Source organism: Labrus mixtus, chromosome 6, assembly GCF_963584025.1.
Source record: "Labrus mixtus chromosome 6, fLabMix1.1, whole genome shotgun sequence".
NCBI lineage: Eukaryota > Metazoa > Chordata > Actinopteri > Labriformes > Labridae > Labrus > Labrus mixtus.
In genome coordinates, this window is record NC_083617.1 from 21,101,480 (window position 1) to 21,122,877 (window position 21,398).

General features: G+C 39.5%; 1 protein-coding gene across 1 annotated transcript in view; it reads right to left on the reverse strand.

Moving 5' to 3' along the window:
• opn4a (opsin 4a (melanopsin)) overlaps positions 1–21,398 on the reverse strand; it is a 42,686-nt gene that overhangs the window by 10,230 nt on the left and 11,058 nt on the right. Inside the window, exons 2-3 of the mRNA XM_061040452.1 lie at positions 4,627–4,769; positions 698–831 (exon numbers count right to left, since the gene is read on the reverse strand). Coding sequence (XP_060896435.1) covers positions 698–831; positions 4,627–4,769 — 277 coding nt within the window. The remainder of the gene's footprint in view (positions 1–697; positions 832–4,626; positions 4,770–21,398) is intronic.

Here is a 21,398-nt window from a genome sequence, read left to right on the forward strand (position 1 = left end):
GATACGACAATCTCTCTTATAACTTAACCAGGGCCTTACTTCCTGCTAGGAGTTGTCAAACTTAATAAATACTTTAAAAGTTCTTCCACTTGGAAAATGGATGGTTGTATACAGGGACAGATGTAACTACTTTAACATGATGTGACAGCCTCTAAATGATAATATTTTCAGAAAATAAACCCAAACCATCTTTATGAGGAGATAAACCATGCATGTGGGTTTTCATGGACTGCATGGTGAAACGATCCTTCAAACACAAAAACAGGGTAAGGAAATGACAGCATCTGAAATAATAAAATTTGCTTTTCCAGTCCCCCTTTTTTTTTTTAAAGCTTTCACACTGATTTCTTGCTTAAAATTAAATGAATAAAAAGCAGTAACTCAACACCTCCTCTGCTTGTCCTTCACTTCAACTTTCAGCGAAGGGAATTAAACACCAGCGAACCACTCGCTGTCATATTAAAATGACCTCAGAGCATCTCTCCAGGGAGACGGAGGAGGATCGAATTAAGTGTATACACAGTCCAGAGATTCTCTAATTCTCACTGTCAGGTTGGGAAATAGAAAGTGATCTGAAGGTCTGAAGGTGAAGGCACAGAGAATAGACAATTTCCCTTTCTGCAGTAAAAAAAAAACCCACAACAAGTCTGATAAATAACCACTGCCACAGAGTTCAGTGTCACTGTGTAGCGTTTACCTTTCTCTCCAAAGATCCACCTCTTGTGCATGCTGGTGGTGAAGAAGATGGGTGTCTGGGTGACACACATCAGCAGGTCTGTGATGGCCAGGTTAATGATGAACATGTTGGCCGGCGTCCGCAGGCTACGACTCCTGCAACACACAAACACAAAAGCACACACACACACACACACAAGCATGTTTAAGCCATGACAGCAGCAACAGTCCTTTCCTGTAGGGGTGTGTCCAGACTTTTTTCACTCAGGCGGCCCCACTGGGATACCAACTTCCACAGTGTTTGTGTGTCAAACACCAAACATCAGAATCATATACTGTACAAGTAAATGATTCCTCCTTCATAATTCTGAATCAACATAGGTGAAAACGTAAAACTACTTGGCTGCCAGCTGCCTTTAAACCTCTGAGAAGAATGAGAAATAGACTGAATAGGGGTGGGGGTGGGGTGGGGGTGTTGCTTGTGTAAACTGTGTTTCTTCAGTTTATTAAAGTTTATTTTCACTCTCTATATTTAACCAGGACTCTAGTTTTTGGCCTTGAAAGTTTTGGAGAAAAAAAACATCTGCACCTTATTTTTGTAAAGATTTCAGCCTCGTAGCCAATTTCCTACACGTTGAAGCTTGCAATTGCCAAAATAATGATGCCAGAGACTGGGGACCCCCACTGTCCCTGGAAGTGGTAAAAGCATATGTACACAGCTGCGCACACGCACTGATAGGCCTACTCAAACACTGGCAACAAAAAAGAATACAACAGCCTTATAACCACAGAATATTTTATATAGAAATGTATTGTAAGCCCAGTAAGAACTCGGGGGTCTCAATACGCTCTCTTGTTCAGCTTCCCCCAGTTTTTCTTTGCTGTTGCTTGGTTTGAGGGAAAGGTTTTGAGAACTGAGACAAATTGGAGCAAAGGATTCAGGTACACTTAAAGCCCTTAACCACGTGCTGCACTGCTGAAAGTGTGCGTTAACTGAAGTGGCAGTATGTGAGACTGCAAATGTTGAAATCATTTCACAAGGAGATTGATAATTCAGACAATTAACTGCCACCCTCTGCGTGTGAGTGCAGCAGATAATTGTCTGAAGCATTCACAGAGATGGGCACGTTGATGAAACTGTTTAGCCTGAACAATGTTTTTCCTCTTCATATTGCTGCTCGCCTCATTTGCCTGTGTGCTGTTTTTCACTGTTGTGCTGGTATCCTAACACATTCTTTTTTTACACTGAAACAAAAACATGTCATGTTTAAAGCAGAGTCCTTTTTCTGCATGCTCTGCTGTGGTGCTAAACCAAAGTATCTCCAGTAGTTTGAAACACGTCTCACAAACTGCTGAAATTGTCTAGATATGCAAATCCTGACCTCTTCCAGGCTTGATCGCCCAAAGATTTCACAAGAGAGTTCATATGTGAAGTGGCTCAATAGACACAGGTTGTGGAAGTAGGAAGCGCAGGTGGTTTGGATAAATGTCTTTACTTCAAGTGACTGATTGTAAACTAGCTGTTAAAACAATCCTATCGTCTCTTATCTCCAACGCTATTCTTTCTGCTCAAGCTATAGTCGTCAGACTTCAAACAGTAACCAGTGAATCAAAAACGATGTATTGGCCCTTATAAATTATCTCTACTAGCCAAATCTTTGTTGACTAAAACTGATGGCTTCTGATATCAACACAAGCAGCAGGTGTCAGGACTCTGTGAGTCTTTAAGTGTTTCAGAGGATGAAGAGGAGTCCTACTTCTAGGTCTAAAATGAACATCTAATAAATATAAAAGCCTGTCAGAGCAGGTTTGATCGTAATGAAAGATCAATTCTTGTCCCTTAAATGATAATCAATGAGTGGAACTATTTTTAAGTGCTGAAGCTTTATTTGGGAAGTCAAGAACATGTTCTGCTTTATGTTTAAGAGGAAGATGTTTACTGTGATGGAAGATAAAAGACAGAGTGTGGCGTCAATAAAAAAAACAAAGCCGGCATGACTCAATATGGAGTGCTGTTCAGAAGATTTGAAGTGAAAAACCTTTGCAGCTTGAAAAGACCCTTTTGTTTGTCCCATTTGAGGATAGTCTTTGTTCTATTAAACATCAAGATGAAATAAAACAAAATGGTTTCAGATTTTTGCTGTCTGCCTCTTAAAGGGCCAAAACATCTATCTACTGAATTTAATCATAAAATGACCTTACTATAACCCTTTTCACACATACGGAAATCTCCTGAAAAACTCCGGAGATTAGGCTACCCGGAGGGACTTTAGACTGTACGTGAACGTATACAGCCGAATTTTTCATGCAGACTTCACCCGGAGTTTCTCCGGCCAGACCCCTAGTATTTTTTCCGCAGAAAGTCAGAGGGAGCTGATGTCTGAATGCGACAGCATATACTCCAGAGATTTCAACTCGAGCCAATGGGAAGAGAATGACGTTTATATACAGTGACTGCCGCACGGTGCATAAAGTGTCTGCACGCGACCACTACTATCTCTGTGCACGTAATTAAACGGCTGCATTATGTTTTCTGTTCGTCAGTATGTTGTTCTCCTCTCTTTTGTGGATGTTGTCATTCCATTGGATTACACATAGCATTGATATAAAGGCAAATATTCTCATTATAACGTCGTGTAGCGGACTCTGTTGCTTCGGCCGCTACTTCCGCGTTGTTTATTTACGTCACGTCTTACCTCAGGAAATCCCCCTCCCCCCCCCTCCCCTCTGACAGGGAAAGTCCCCCGCAGTGAGGAGCATATGTGAACGGCTAGGTCGGGAGAATCTCCGGAGCAATCCTCCTGTAATTATCTAGATATTATCCGGAGCGCATATGTGAAAACAGCTTATATGATCAAACATTATGTAGAAGTACTGGCTTCTCTGTCAACGCTGCAGCAGCAAGTTTGTCAACCTTCTAAGTATAGATTCCAGTGCAGAATGGTTTGTTTTTGTTTGGACTACAGAAGTCGGCCGAGAGGGTTAGAGCGGTTAGAAGGTTAGAGCGCGGACAGGTTTCAAGACCGATGCAGTGCAAGCTAAACACTGAAGCTTCAGTTTCCACAACATGGCAACCTGTGTGCACATCGAATCCAGGGAGGAGGGGGAGGGGGGAGACAGCTCTCTTCAATGTTTTGAATTCAGACTGAAGTACCCATTTTAAACCTTTCAGTGTGACTCAAGAAAACATTTTTATTGTTCATATTTTTCCGCACTTCTATACCTAGTATTTTTAAAAGACAACCAACAGTGAAGCAATGCATAACACAGAGCCACATTTGCTATTCATTTAGCCTGCCTTGGTAATAGCAATGGAGCATTAGAAAATATGTTTGGCAACAGGACATCTTAAAGGGAAACACTCTAGCTTATTGCCTTTCTCTCTGTGTTGCTTTGTGTGATATGATAGCTGATTCTGTCTGTTCCTCTGAATCAGCATCCATCAGTGCTGCAGCTCAGTGATGCTACTTTATGCTCATAAGGTAAGGCAAGTTTATTTATAAAGCACATTTCAACAACAAGGCAATTCAAAGTGCATAAGGACACAGAAATTCAGTTTCAGCAAAACAATGAGACACAGAATCAACCAAGAGGCCTGTGTCGGTTTAAAGCTGCCTTTTGGATGATGCTCATAAATAAACAAAAGTTTTGTTTACTTTCAACTCAGGAAAAAAGTTACTGTTTGTATCCCTGACCCCTCACAAATTAGTTTATTTCTCCCAATGTGCACATTTACAGTAAATCAGTTAAACCAAACAGGGACCCATATATACTACACTGTCAACCACATTTCTATAAAACAATTTGCATACAATACTTTGCTAGTTAAATATAACTAACTGCAACGTTCTATATAAAACATGAGAAGTTGCAGTTTCTGCTGACTTTCCATAATCGACCGAGTTTGAGAGGAAGAACACGACCATAGTTGGGCACAGAAAGTTGTCTTACTTGCAGAAAGCGTATATAACCAGGAAGTTGCCAATCATGCCGGTTATTCCGATGACGAGGATGACGGAGCCGATGGTGTAGTGGGCGTGGTCAGGCACATCCACTGTGGGGAAGGGATTAGGGGCCTGGGGTGCCATCGCCACCTAGAATACCAAACAGGAAGTGACGTGTTAATGTGATCAAGGTTGGTAACAACCACAGTCCTTGAGGTTTATTTTGCAATGTGACAATATTTCAACAAAATGAAGATGTTTAATGGTCAAAATGACGCTGTGTTCATTACAGCCACAATATCAAAGAATTACCGACAAAAACCAACATGCTTATGGTTTATCTACCTATTGTTTTTTCTCTATAGGGATATAAAGTTTAAACTCACTGCAACACGAGACAAATTATCATTTTAATATACTGAAGTGACATGAAAGAATTAGCAGAGATTAAAAAGTCCTTCCCATCAAAGACATTTCTATTCAACAAAATGATAAACCTTCACGTTCACAGACCTCCCTAATCACCATCCTAATTCCTTTTCAAAGACTAATATCTCCACAGACCCACACATCACTGTTTCTAATTAACGTTCTGCCTCACATCTCTCCATCCTGACTCCCTGTTGCCACGCTAACTGCATAAATTACTCCACTAGCAGCTGAACCATTAGGCAGACAGTTAATCAGAGATGGAGGTCAGTTAATCAGACTGGGAAGCAAACTGGAGATTTTATCAAATTACCTACAAGATCTACTCTAAAATACCTGATCTGCTCATTCTGCACCGTATCATGAAGCATGAACAACTCAGAGTGTTCTATAGATTATGTTGAATATCTGGTTTAAAATATCAGCAGGGCAGGCAGACTTAACTGTTCCTAATTGGTGATGTATCACTAAACTGTATTAGGTGAAATCAAATGTACTAAGTTCACTGTTATTAGACAATCTTTCACCTCACCCCCAGCCATAACTTAATAGTGTTTCTGCAGTATATTTGAGCTGATTAAACTTGAGCAATGCAAATATTGACCAGGCACCACCCAGCCAATCAGAGCTCAGCATCTGTGCGGATTTATAACAGGCATTCTTGTGTGACGTTGATGCTTCTCGCCTCCTGCAGTGACCCATGAGGAAAAAAGCGACATCTGGTTTCAAATGTGTGTTAAGCTGTTAACGCTCAGAGCTCCGAACAGTCAGCTTATTGCGAAAAGAACCGGTGAAGGACGCCCTGACGGGGATGGAGTCTGATACGATGTGACAGTGACGTGACCATTGACGTGATGCAGCAGGCGACAAACAAGCAGACAGCGCGGCTCAAGGACACGCAGCCATCTGAAGGCAGCCTCACCCTGTGAATCAGCACGAAAATCATTTGAATAAGAAACACACATTACAGTGATTCAGTGAAAATGTATCACAACCTTTTATTGTGCTGGACGTAGAATCATCTACTTATGTTTGTAAATAAGAAGACCACAGGTTGCACTGTAAAAACCATGCTTGGTTACTTGTCTCTAACAGGGTTATAAACAGTGTGTTTATTAAACTCAACAATTCATTTTCTTAGATATAAAAACTTATCAACAAAAAAGGCAGCGTGCAACTTCAATATGGTTTATCACTCCTTTTCACAGGGTAATTCCATTGTCCACCTGTAGGAGGCTATACTCCTCATTATATGGTCTACACACAGTATGGTTTTAAAGATTTCTATATACCTGTAAGTAACAACACCTGTACCATTAAAGTGATACCATTACCATGACTAAATGCATGGATGGGTTAAACTAAACTGTTTCTGGATAACAAGTAAAGATAAAGTCACGCATCCTTGTAAAGTCGTTTTCATGTATCTGGTTTTAGACCTGCTTCTCTGCTATAATTTCATTATTCATATGATTCAAAGTCTGTTGTATTTGTCAAGTAAGGAATCATAAAAATGTAGTTTAGAGGTTTTTACATAAAAGAAAAAGAAAACTGCAAAACAAAAGTCTGCTGCTGTGTACAGTCTCTGTCATGATTTGGTCTGTTTAACTTTTGTATTTCAAAGTTTAGGTCTTCTTGTTTTAGTTTAGTCTTTAGTGTTTCCTGTTTTATTTTAGTATCCTCGTGTATCTCTCTTTTCTATGGTTAAATTCTTGAGTTCTCTGTGCCTTTAGTGTTTTGTGTTTTAGATTGTAGTTCTTGTCTCAAGTGTTTCTTGTCTGTATTCCTGCCTCTGTCTTTCCCTCCAGTGTTGATTGCCCTCATTGGCTTCACCTGTGTCTTGTTGGTCTCACCTGTGTTTGATTACCTTGTCTATTTAGTCTCTGTGTTTCTTCCCTTCTGTGTCAGATCATTGTTGTATGTCGATCTAAGTTGTCCCCGTGGCCCACAGTCTCAAGCTGCTTTGTTGCGGCTTGCGCTTTCTCACTCATTACCCTATTGTTTTACGATGAGAAGGCAGACTCAGAGGTCAGAACTAACACCTGTGGGAGTGTCACCAACCTGTGGGAGGGCTTACATGCCCTTTGTGATGTCATAAAGGGAAAATCTTCAAATGGCCTGTTTGACCACACGTTTACCTGAAAAACGGAGCAGGCAAAAGACGGAGAGGATGGACATTTCTCATAATTGGGGGGTTTGTAGGCTGGCAAATGTTCGAGAAACATGGTGAAGTGCATTTTGCATAATATGTGACCTTGAACACTTATTTTGGGAATCATGAGCTCTATACGCAAACTTGCTCCTTCTTCTTGGATTTGTGCATATATTTGGCTCTTCTTCTTTTTCCCATAAATAAATCCCATATTTATTCTGGTTTGTGTTTACATAGACACAAAATAAAAACACAGAGCTGCTGGACAATTATTGGTGACAAGGAAGTGCAAATGTGCAACATGTAAGCTAAGGTGCCAGAAAACATCATTGTGTAAAAGAAAGTGTTAAGCATCTTCCTTCCGTCTTGGGCTGTCTCGGTAGGGAAACATTCATTATTGAAATGTTTTCGGTCTCGTCAGCAGCCCTCGCCTTCACTTTATGTTTTGCTGTTAGGTCACAAATCTCTCATCGGCTCAACTGTGGCGTGTCGGGAGGAGCGTGGTCTGTCACAAAGGATTCAGAGTTTCAGCTTCGCCCACCACTGCTGCCTTTGACTCGAAGCAGATCATTAAAACTGTCTGCTTTCCTGAGCCTCCACAGCCCTCATGGATCAAGTTAAAAGGATTTCTCCTCCATCCTCCTCTTTTCTCTGGTGCTACAGGCAACATTTTTAAAACCATTATCTTGAACCTGTTATCACAGAAAAACTAAAATTCTTAATCCAATCAATAAATATCAACGACCAGGTGTGTATTCAAGCTATTATGTATAGATGGCTTCATGAAAACTGCAGTGACTAAAGCTTACATGTCGGATCATTGTGTTCCCATTAGTGATCACAACCTCAGGCAGTAAAGAAATGAAACTTTTGTTTCCTCAAGATAACTGTATGACCTGATTACTTCTGTTGAAAGCAGTAAAGACAAGAAATATACTGTAATAGTCTAAAACTTTAAAGCTGTGAGTAGTTTTCAACAGGTTCTGAAAAAGGCTGAAATCAATACTGATGCCTCTTTGTGACCTACAAAGACAAACGCAACCATCAGGGACAAGACAGACAATTTTGATACGCTCGTCTTTAATTTATGTGTCAGACAAGTGGTTATCAGTTTTTTCACATTTTATCTTAGAAAGATTCTCAATGAGTGATACATTTGAATTTTAAAAGAAAGATTTTCTCTTAATTAACACTACATTGATATGTACAAGACAAGATCAGCAAAGAAACAACAGGTACTGCTTTCTCCACAGGGGGGCACCACAATCAACAAAAACTGAACGTTCCTCCAGGAGCTTTAATCATATTTCTAAATATTCACTCACTTTCATTCTGTACTATATTGTAGTGATTATGTCTGCTTTAGCAGCGTATCCACTCGACTTGAATTATTACAGAAAGAAAATCTTTCTCATATCTAAATGAGGCTCAATGAAGATTCTTTTAAGCTAAAGACAGATTTTTTAGAATCAGAATCAGAATCTGGGTTTATTGCCAAGTACATTTACACATACAAGGAATTTGACTTGGTGTATTGGTGCTAAACAATTAACAAGGAAATAATGCAGAACTAGCAACAACTTAAATAATACAGTATAAGAAGCTATTACAATATATAAAATAGATTTAAAAATGTGAAATATAAAATATAAAAAATAAAGATAAAAAACACAAAATGTACAAAAGTACATTAAATTTTTTTTAATTTTATCCCGATAGCTATAACAATGGCAAGCTTACAGAAACATTGATTTGACATTATTTAGATAAATAAATCAACATTGAATTAAATTAAAGTAATTCAAATGTGTCAACCATAGATTGTAAATTATAGTGGACAAAGCCTTGGTGACATCACTCGTTATACTGCAAGGGGCTTTGCAGTCCTACCGATGGCGGTCGTCATTCTGCACTTACACATTGGCTTCATTTTTCAACACTGGAGGTTTGTTATCAACAGGCATTGCACAGAGGCAATACACAGGATGTAGACTATAGAAATAGATTTGATTTATGATCAACTACAACATCAATAGTTTCTTTATCAACATCATTAAGGGATACTTCACCCGTTGAAACATGAATCTGTATTGACATTGGGTCATACATGTAGTAGAAATGTGAAATACATTTTGAAGTTGGTGTCTTCTTGACCGAGAAAAGGCAGAAAGTGTCTTTTTGGCTCATGTGGATGAAAGACACCAACTCCCAGAATGCACAGCACAGTAGGCCACTCCCACTAAGGTCCTCTATTTACAGACATTACACATACGGCCGTTTCCTCAACTGATTCTGAGATTTCTTCCAGAAGGAATTGGCATCTTGGAAATTCCTGTCAGAAAACATTTTTTGTGTCTATAGACAAACAGTGAGAGCACCAACACCACCAGTCCGCCCCAGCTCGAGCCGGCCCAGGCTCCTCGTCCTCACTGCCGCCGACAGGCAGGAGACAGCAGCCACCTCGCCGCTATATTGCGGCTCGTAGAGATAGCCACGAACATCCGATTCAAGCACAAGACCTTCAAAATCCCCTTCATCCATATCAGTTTGAAGTTGAAACATAATTTTTTCGCCATTGTCGGTTCTTATCAGCTTTCTCCATAGAGCCTGTTAGCTTAGCTACCAAGCAATATGGCGGATGTTAGGATTTGTTTCTGGGAGTGAGGTCCCACCCACTGATCTGTGATTGGTCTGTAGCCTCAGTGGTCGAAAATATGAGGAATTAGCAATATCACTCCCGCTAACCGCAACAGCTTCCGATGACGCAAAATGACGATTTTTGCGTCATCGGAGTCTCCTTGTCAGACTTAAAAATACAAAGATTTCCCGTCTCAGGGGAACATGAGGGCGGGATGCACGACCATTCAAAAAATACTACCAGCTTTCTAATGATACAAAGCTTAATGCAAATTGGTGAAGTATCTCTTTAACAACATGATAAGATAGAAAGGGACTGCAGATCGTATGCAGTTTGGTAACTCTTTTCCCCACCAAGCAACTACAGAGTGTAGCTTATGAATTTGTAAAGTCACTTTAGTTGTCAGACAGACAAATACAGCACAGTTAAAGGCAGAATATTTGCCTTTAACTGTGCCTCAGAGATTGTTCCTCTGGTTGTGGAGATCGAAAGACAAATTCCACATTTTTTAGGAACGAGGATGACCATGGTGACCTTTTGTGATGTTTTGTGTCTTAGAATGAGAACTCAAAAAGAAGTGATGATGCAGATGCATGTAAGTTCAAGGTCATCACAGCACTGAATGAAACACTGATGCCAGAATGATGCTGATGGATGGACATGAGATGAAAGGGGTCACAGTCAATCATTTGAATCCTAAAGGACGAAGTGAAATGAAAGACCATGTGACCTCAGACGTCTGCTGGGAAAAGATGTAATATGCCCATCTCCCATTTACAGTTCCACTTTCATGTACTCTCTTTAAAGCTTTAAACACAATGTCTTTGTCCTGTCACACTGTTCAGACGCTGTGCAGACTCTGCCATTAAGCTACATACAGACTGCTAATGGCCGTATGGGGGAGGTTGTGCCTGCAGACACTACTCATGGACTCAAAAACAGTTCAAGCTAATAATAATATAAAGAATTTAACATAATTGACTAATTATAATATTATGAAAATCATAAAATGTTAAAGGAGAAAAGTGTAAGATATCTACTGAATTAAATCATAAAATGACCTTACTATATCATCAGACATTAAGGAAACATGATATGTTGAAGTGCTGGCTTCTCTGATATCAATTCAGCAGCCAGTTTAACTTCCCTCTAAGTTTCAATTCTGGTCCGGAGTGGTCTGATTTTGTGTTTACCAGAGTGGTTTAAAGGCAATTTTGGACACCCCTCAGTTTACCAGACAACTGGCAAACCAGCAGGATACATTTTTGAGATGCCTATGAAAAATTGAGAGAATTTAGTATGCAGATTTCAAGACAGATGCAGAGTTGGCTAAACACTGAAGCTACAGTGTCTTCAACATGCCAACCTGTAGGAGCATCGACTCTAGGAAGGAGGGGTGGGGGCCCGGAGGAGACAGCTCTCTTCAATGTTCAATTTAGACCACGGTAACAATTTTAAACAGTACATGTCAAAGTTTCATATTGCTCCTTTAAATATTAAAGGACAATCACTTTACCTTTTTGTTTATAAAAAATAAAATATATAATAATAACATGTTTTTTAAGTGGGGTCAATGTATTGGTAAAATTGCAATTTTACATTTTTGTACAGTTTGAACATTTTTTTATTATTATACCACAATTTAATTGGAAAGCATTTTATGACATATTTCATTATTTCAATTTTTTTGTGAAGTACTAGTCATCATCATCCACACAATTGTATTCTTGTTTTGACTAGTATTTGTCATACGAACTACAGTCTTGATTGTTGGGGTTTGAGTTTCAGAACAGAAAATAATGTGAAACTATTTAGTGTCCTTTTGAAGTAAAATACATCAAAAAAGACCAAAAACTGATAATTAGCTGCTAGGGTTCATTTAAACATCTGCGAGGTCAATAAAAGCTTTCTGATTACAGATTCAGACCTTGCTGTTTACATGGACACCAAGTAAAATGATCTCATTAAATATGAGTTTATTCATCCAACATTTAATCAGAAACCGTTTTGACGTCTAATCTCCTACAAATAGAAGAAGAAGAAGCTGTTCCTTTTGCCCTGGGTTGTAAATAAACACTGCTGTCGCTGCATGCCTTCCAATCTCAGAACCCATCTGCAATCTTACATCCCTCTGGGGACGGATGTGTATTTCTAAATCATTACAGTGAAGCCAGCGTATTAGCGTTAAAGACTTCCAGGTAAGACGTGCTTTTCCTTGTGGCGTTTACATCTCCAACGTAAACACCATTAATTCTCTGTCCATAACATCCCTGATGAGTGCCCATTCATCTGTAAAGCCAACAGGCGAGTTCATCAGCAGCTTTACTCTGGCTCCCTTATGAGCCTGAAAAATAAACTGTTTTTCTTGTGATTTACTTTCAATTAACCAAAATGAAATTTGCCGAAACATCATCGTGATGCAGATTTTTAAAAAGTAAAATGTCAAGCTTTGGCAGCTCTGTCCTCAAGAGGAGAAGAGAACCACAGAAAATGCTTGTTTGTTGGGGCGCTGATGGCCTAACTGTTCTGTTGCACCCCATGTGAAAGTAAAAACTTGTTGCAGACCGGCTCAGAAAGAATTATTTTATTTTGATTATGAAGAAACAAACAGATCAAGTGTTTACATAGATACTGACCTGATTAAGAAACAGCACCTCTCTGGATCTGAACAAAACTGGGCGGCATTGAACAGTCTTCACTCTGAAGTCTCACTGAAGCATTTTTGTTATTATCAGGCTATTATTTGGATTATTAGGTGTACATATGTCAATTAAGTAGCTACAGGACAAAGTAGGACGCTTGTGCTACAAGATGAACATCTAAGAATATGATTTTTTTTGCTGTGATTGTCTGTTGAGGAAGCATGAATCTCATATCTTTCTTTGCCAGATCGTTCAACCATTGGTATATCATTGATGTAGCATTATATGCAGAACATCAATCAAGAATAAATCCTCAGGGTGGTAAATTGAGTCATAACATCCCTGCCTTTCTCTTGTTGTGATGGGGTTAACTAACATTAATAATGTGTGAAACCATTGAGTCACAACATCATGGTCATGTTTCGGCGCTCAAGCCATTGTGCTGTGAACGCAGCTCCATTTTACAACACGTGTTTGGAGGCAGAAATAGCTAATCTTCCCTGAACTCGATCACTGTTTGCTCACAGCAGGAAGGAATCCATTTCTACTTTGATTATGTAACTCAATTACACCATGTACCTTTTCTCTATGCAGCTGACCCAGATTATGGCTCTCACACTGTAATTACAGGCGTGTGAGAATCGCTCTGGATGTAATTAAAGTTTCCACCACTGGATATTATCATTCCTCATCTCCTCTCTTTGAGTCTCCCCCCCCCCCCGCTGAAGTCATCTGAAAGACGTGAAATCCACTCAAGCTGAAACTAACCAAGACGAGGCTCTAGGCCTGAAGTTCATCAGGAGAAGCTTCATCTGGTTACTTAGAAATGAAGACAAATCTCCAGGAAACCATTCAAAATACAGCGCAGTAGTTGGTGTCTTTCAGAGTAATCCTGGCACTGATCCAAGCTAACGAGTCATCAAACTTGGCACTGGTCTGCCTCAATTTGCTGTAGAGGAATTTAAGTAAATCTAGACACAGCTTCTGGAGAAAGCAGGGGAACTAACCAAGCTTTAGGCACCTCCTAGGGATAATATGATCCCAGACATGACAGCACTTGGATTCTGATGCTTCCAAAAGGGCAAAGTTTTGTAGGTTGTGTTAAGCAAATAATGATTGAGAAAATACGCTCAACTCTTTCAACGTAAAACAACTGGGTGCTGAATCCCGAAAAATGTTCAAACAAAAAAACCCCATTAAGACAGCACTCCAAAATTGTATTTGAATTGCCACTGGAACGTTTCGAGCGGACACTCATCTTCAGCATGTAACAGGCAATTTTGGTTGTGTTAAGCAAATAAACACTAATTATTCTGTAGTCAGATTACAATCGCCACAAGGGTTGCTGCATTACTGTATATTGATGGAGACTGATAACGACCATGTAATAGACCCAGACAGCTGAAAGATTTACAACACCCATTTTAATATAACACTGCATCATCAGATCAAAAACAAATGATCAGCTTCTTCTTCTGAGCTTTTTCACAGATCTTCTACTCACAGTAAGTGCAAAAACAGAAACCACAGCAAATTTATACAACTGCTGTTTGCCCTCTTCTTCAGAGCACTACTTTGTTTCCAGACTGCTGGTGTTTTCAAAATTAGAAATCAGTTAAATATCCAGTTTATTGCTTTTTGCTTGGTTTATATTTCTGTGAACTTTACATCATTCAGGTTCGACTGTTGCTCGAAAGATGACGTGTGATGAACTTTTTTCAGGCAGGTGGAGGAGGTGAAGGATTGTGCATGTCCAGGAGAAAATTTGGAGCAAAGTATTAAGATACAGCCAAAGGAAAATAAAAACATGTGATGCTCATCAAGCAGCAAGTCAAATCAAATCATTTTTATTTATAGAGCCTAAATAAAAAGTTTGCCTCAGAGTGCTTTCTGTGTCTGGAGTCACTGTCTGCCTGCTGTTTGTATTTTAAAACCTTTGCAGTCTAGATAAAGCAAAACATTTATATTCTATCTATTTGAACAGCAGAAGCATTATGTAAAGAAAATGCATTTTACTATAATACATTTCAAAATACTTTATTGTTTTGTTCTTTCTGTAACAAAAACACAGGTGGCCCTGAAAGTCACAGGGTGTTTTTTTCAAACTAAATATTTTCTGTCCTCTACTGGCCTTTAGCTACAGCATAATTTGTGTCTTGACTCACTGCAGCCACCACTACAAGGACTTTCTGTAGTACCAGAAGATGCACCTTAATTTCTCCTAGTGCAACGACGAAACTTTTGAAAAAAAAGAAATTGGATTGTTGGAGAGGTTTGTGTTGGTATTTGTCCGTGTTGGTGGTGGTTTTTGTTGCTGGTTCTTTTTCAGCCTGCCAAAGGATTTGTATTGCCATTTATTCGATTGCTTGGGGTTTGTGTTGCTAGTGGTTTGTTTGTGCTTTACATAGTGTACAGCTACACATCTACACACACTTACACACACACACACACGGTCACACTGGCCAGGACTAACCGTGCCTAAGCACGATTACCTCTTGTACATAACGTCGTAATACAACACATGCATGCTTTATGTTATTATGAAGCGTGCTCAGTTTACAAACAGGCGGAGTCCTCGGGTGTCTGCGGCTGCACATCAGAGAACAACTCAGAGAACATAACAGCTCAGAAATTCACCATGTTAGTCAGATACAGACATGAAACTCTGGATTTCTCCATAATGAAGGCTGTCAGCGTTGTGTTCCCGCGTGCTTGTGCTCGTGCATGAAGTGTACCGTGCCGAAGCACACCTCTCTGAAGTGTGCCAAAGCCAAGGAAGTGTACCGTGCCTGAGCACAGCACGGAGTGGTCACACTGGCCAAACGAACTGGACTTTAGCGTTGAAGCGTGCTTGGGCACGGTACGGATGGCCAGTGTGACCGCGCCCTTGCAGCTTAGTGTTGAGGGCTTTGATGGACAAGGGGACAAAGGAATTTTTAAAATGGTTGTTCCTACCTAAGGGTACCTGGTATCGTCTGCCTGAGAGGAGGAGCTGGTACTCAGGGTGGGGAGAACTTGAGATAGGTCTGCAATTGTATTTTGTGCCTGTCTGATTATGGTTTGTTGAAAAATATCCTGGAGGCTGGGATGTTGATGGACTCCCATAATTTGCATGGCTGTCTGTGTGAGTCTGTTGATTTGGGCCTTTAATTGAATAGACACATTTCCAAACCATGCAGAGATACCATGAATAAAACCAAGTCAGAATGGAATACAATCAGGTTAATAATATGCCATTTGAAACCAACACCAAAGCTTAGGGATATTACATTCTGAAATGTAATTTATATTGTATGTAATTTATATTAAATGAACTCATGTTTTCTGTTCAATGGTGTTGTATTTCTGAATCGTGATACAGAAGCACATACCGTATCCACAGAACTGTGTTGTCACAGGGACTTGCAGGAGCTTTGTTACCTCTGCACTGTGTCATAAAATGAACATGCTACAAAGGTGATGCATCGAAGCTTATCAACAGTACACATACAAAAAACACACGCCATTCACAAAAATTGTGAAGTACAGTGTACCACAATCAAACTCTGGACAAAAGGTCTGAAAGTCAAGTGCTCATGATGGATAGGCCGGATCTTTGTAACATAAGTAAGGTCTTTTACCTGCTCTTTTGTAATGTTAACAGACAAAGAGTAAGGTATTTTACCTGCTTCTTGTAAAGTGTCTCGAGATAACACTTGTTATGAGTTGACGCTATACAAATAAAAATTGATTGATTGAATTGATTGAATTGAAGTCAAGTGGTTCTCACAATGATAGAACACAAACACTCCACAGCAATCTGCTTTGAACCGCTAAATAACCTGCACAATTCACATAAATATAGCCACATTATCAAACTTAGACATGTTCCATGTGAAACACACAGCTGATATTAAACAGGATCAAACAAGATCAAACCATGAAGAAAATTCAAATCATCAGCTTGATGGGGCTTCAATAGAGTGTGTTTGTGTGTTTGACATTTTGTCCGATCTCCACATTGTTCAAAGAGCTGTGTGAGGATGAGCTTCTGGGTTATGACAGGATGTTCAGCATATAAAAAGAAAGACTACACTTTTACGCAATTATAACATAAGCTACACTTCGATGGTCGGAGGCTATAACTGAGAGCTATAACACAGAGAGCAATTGACTGAAAGAAGCATGAGAATAAACTGTGTCATTGTAAAGGGCATAAAGCTGCTGAAACATCTGCTATAATTAATCTGTTTTCTTTCAGACAGCCATAAAATAATGATGCGTTCAGCCTACTGTAGCCTCACTGCTCACCATATGCTGACTTGATTATATTGTTTTTTTTATAACTAAAAAGATCCAAAGATAAAATGCAACTATTTACATCTATGTTTACTTCTTATTCTTTCCCTTTGCTTCCTCTCTTCCTCTCATTTTCTCAACAACTCTAAAGCTAAAGTCTCTTAAATTATGTCTTCTTGCTCCTCAGTTCAAAGTGGAAGTAGTCACGGACCCGTCATGTTAAGGAGCGTTGCAAAGCTGTCATAACTGAAAGAAGGAGAGTTGTAGTCTTCGGATGTACCTCCTGTCTACCTTTTTGATTTCCTACCTCCTCTCCTTCCTTTCCTTGTCCTTTGTAGCTTTTTATACTTTGGGTTTTACATTTTGCCTAATGATTAATATCTGGCATCATGTCAAAACTTCAAACTCTGTAAAACCAGTATAAACACAGGAAAGTACCAGAACATTAATTTACTTCTACCGATATATATTTGGAGAGCTTCAGAACTAATTATCTGATGATGCTCTGGCGCAGAGGTACATGGTGAAATTTAAAGAATCAATCACAAATTATTTTTTGCTGTGGAAAGAAACCATTACTTGCAGCAGCTGCTACTTTGAGATAATGAGCCTAAAATTGGTGTTATCAGTTCAAGAGAGAATGAAAAGGATTTGTGTGTGTGTGTGTGTGTGTGTGTTGAGAGACATTTGTGTGTCCTCTTTTCATCATTCAGCCTTGAAAGCTTCCCACGCCACAGCTGACTGAACTGCTGCATCACATGACAACAATTGACTTTACATGTGTGCACGCACGCTTGAGTTAATGGTCTCTTGCACAACAGGCGTTACAGAACAGATTCAGGCCAGCATTTGACCCTCAACAAATCAATAGGTCCAGCAGCAATGATTGGAAAGAAAGAACCATTTTCTGATGGGTTCATAAAAACTAGAATATAAGAAATCTATGTTTACTCTCTTTAATCTTGAACATAATCACTCCCAAAACAGATTTAATTGCACTTAAAGAGTATTTGGTCATCTATTAGAGATTTTTGGGTGCCAATACCATTTGCAGAAAAGCCTTTTTTTTTTTAGCCTTAAAATACAGGATTGTGTATAAGCGTTACCACTTGAAATATAATCAGACATCATGTTTATACCTGGTTATCAACTTGCCTCACCATAAATAAATGAATCTAAGCTGATCCAAACAGAAGGGACACAGGATGTTGTGTTGTTCTCGCAAAAAAGAAAGTTCAGAGGTCTCGATAATAAAAGTTAAAAGTGACGTACCCCACTTCCCACAGAGCTTGTGATCTATAAAAACGAATTTCAAAATTGAATAAAATCTTTAACACTACTGCCCGATTCACATCATCATAATCATACAAACACGCAGTTGTACTGAAGTAAGCATGCCAAGTATGTTTTCTTAGTCTTAAAAAGATTACCGTGTCTAAGCACATTAATGCCAGCTTCATACAGCCCTCACATGTCACCTGCATAAAATCTGATTTGAATCTTTATTGGCCAATTTTAATGGTACCTGTTAAAATGTCTGTAAATCCTTTACTATAGGCAAAATCCCTCAAAATGTGAATACATTAAGCAGCATTTGTTTAAACAGAAAAAAAGTGACCATCACACAGATTAAAAAAATGTAAACTTCATTTTTAATAAAATTAGCCTTAACTTGTTGTTCAAGGTTTTATTCAGTGACTGTAGTCTAATATCCTTTCAGTAAGTCTCTTTTCAAACATGAGTCATAACTGTCATGTTAATAGCCCTCTAAAGTATAAATATCCTGAAAGTGAGATCAGGGTTATTTACTTTTTGTTAGCAGCTACCTGACAGATCTCACACAGAGACTCAGTTCAAGAATCAAACTTTATTTACATGTAACTTCTGCTTCAGATAAACTGATGTAGAGATCTGCATTCTGAACCTACTGAGCCATATAAATACTTAAATTTACTTCATCTACAAGTCAAACAAGACTACGTCTGCAGCCATGCCAGACCTGTAATTCTCATTACACAGCAGGAAACTAAACATCTGGATAGATGAGGTTTTTTTTCTATTCTTAGACCCTCAAGTTGTCTGGTTTCAGACATCTGTATGACCACCCACAGCTTTCATTTTCTCTGCCATTTAAAAATGTACTATGTTTATGATCTGAGGGTTGGAGAAAAGAAGGAGTCTTTATTAATATATGCCTCTGAAAGAGCTACACAATGTCTTCAAGTGGGCCCCATACCTCCACCTGTTAGGCCCACCACACCTGGGGGAGGCTTAATAGCTCCGGGGTCCCATAGCCACCCCCCTCCATGCTAGCTCTTAGCATGGAGGATACCCACCTGCAGAACACCCAGCGTTAAAAAAATAAAAAACTATACCTGGTGCCAACACTACACATGAAAATGAACTGCAAAGAGAAGACAAGGAAAAAGAGAAAACAGAGAGAAGAGTCTGTAGATGGATGTAGGACAGGAAATCCATAGCCAGGGTGAAAAGCCTGTTTGGGCTCTACCCCACCTCTGCCAGATTGGGCTGTTTCCCCTACTACTGTACCCCCGTGTTTGTGGTGAATTAAAGAAATAAGAGAGAGGAAAGAAGTGATGAATCTTACCTTTTTTTTGGCCCCAACTGACATTATTTCTCCAAATCTCTGACTTGTTTAACTCTTACATCTAACACATTCACAGGGCAGCGGGAGCAACTTTGGGTTAAGTGTCTTGCCCAAGGACACATCAGTCATGTGGCTGCAGGAGCTGGAGATCGAACCATCGACCTTCCCGTTGAGAGACGACCGACATTCGAACTGAGCCACAGCCGAACCTGTGAGATAGTTCATCATGCTATGAACCCTCTTCAACATACTTTTGCAGCGAAAGTTCTGCATGCATCCCATCAGCCTCAGACCACATCTTCAGCATCAGGTCAGCCTCCAGTCTTCTCAGTTTGGTCAGCCTCTTTTAGTCCCTTCAGCCTCAGAGGATATCTTCAGCCATTTCTGTCAACCCCATTCTTCAGCTGGATTATCTTTTTTATCCCATCATCCTCAGATGACATCATCAACCGTCTTCCCATCAATCTCAGTCTTTACAGTTCGATCAGCTTCTTCAACCCATCACCCTCAGACGACATCATCAGCAAACACCTCCACCACCAGTGTCTGGACTCCACAGGGGGATAGATCTTGCTGCCGCTCTGGACAGACATCTTTGATCACCCTATATTTCTGTAGAGCTCAAGCAGGTAAAAGATTACCAAGCATTGAGCACCACACACTTCAAGAAGATAGCAGATAAAAGTGAATGTGCTAATGTGAAGACTGAACTGATATTCATCTTGTGTACAATATCCACATTAGCACACTTATTTTAGACCAGCCAGGGTCTAAGCTGGACAAGCTGTGAATGCATGTTTTAATAGCTCTGCCAGATCATCTACCCCTCCAGCTCAGATAGATTTTAATCGGACCTGAATCAAGTCAGGCCAGACAAAATTGTCTAAATACGGGAATGATCTAAGTGACAATGAGACCTTGATAAACCAAGATGCCACCATCAAAACACAGACAGTAGTAAGTAAGAAGTACTTTGGTCTGCACACATTGACTGAGCACCTTGGAAATAAAAAAATAACTCTTAATAATAATAATAATAAGCATTTGCACTCAGCGGTGAAATCAACGTTCCCAAATCTAAATGCTTTCAGAAAACAGTAACATTTCCTTGAACAGGTAGACAAGTAATCAATAGTAAAAGGACACTGGATGGACGCAGCTAATTGTTGAACATCACTGTCAGATCAACACTGCTGGCCACAATTTTCTCTCCTTTGAAGATCATAACTGAAAAAACATCGGTTTGCAGTTCGCTGGATTATGAGCAGGCCTTTTGAACCTGACCCATCTATGAACCTCATTCCTCAGGGAAGTCAGGACTTTGTAATAATTACACAAGCTTTATGACACCAGGTTCCTTTGTTGTAAGAAAGATACTAGTTTTTCAGGCCAGAGGGGGATTATTTACAGATTACCAGTTTGAAAAAGGTTTTAGATTTTAGTTTTGACTTGTTCCCACGTCCTCTATGGACCAGTGGCTCCATGAGCCAAACAAACCACAGACTCTGGGTTCAACAAAGGCAAGACAAGCCATTTTCTGCTTAACACTTAAACATCTAAAAGTATTAACATGATGATACAACTTTAACAGGTTGGCACGTGTTGGTTTCTCACCTCCAAAATACATCTTTGGACTAACCTCGGACGCTCATGTTTCGAAAACAACCTGTCCGAGCTCACATCATCCTGTTCATTGTGTCTTTGTTTGCTTATCATTTGTCGTCTCGGTTTTATTTTCTGATTAAAGAGCCTGACAGAGAAATGCTTTTTGGAGGCCAAATTCAAATCTGGAAGTGTTATTGAATGTCTCAACATGGCCGGTTATATAAACTGCATCATTACATGACACTGACAGGAAACTTAAATACAAAAAGGAAGGGGAATAAATAGATTATGTGTTTTTGACTTCTACAAGTTAGCTTAATTGTAGTCAAAGAATGGAAAATAAATGTTTAATGAAATTTGGATGAAGCTCAACAGGCACAAAGTTTATGTATTTAGCTGGACAAAAACATGTTAGCACCTCTGGTTG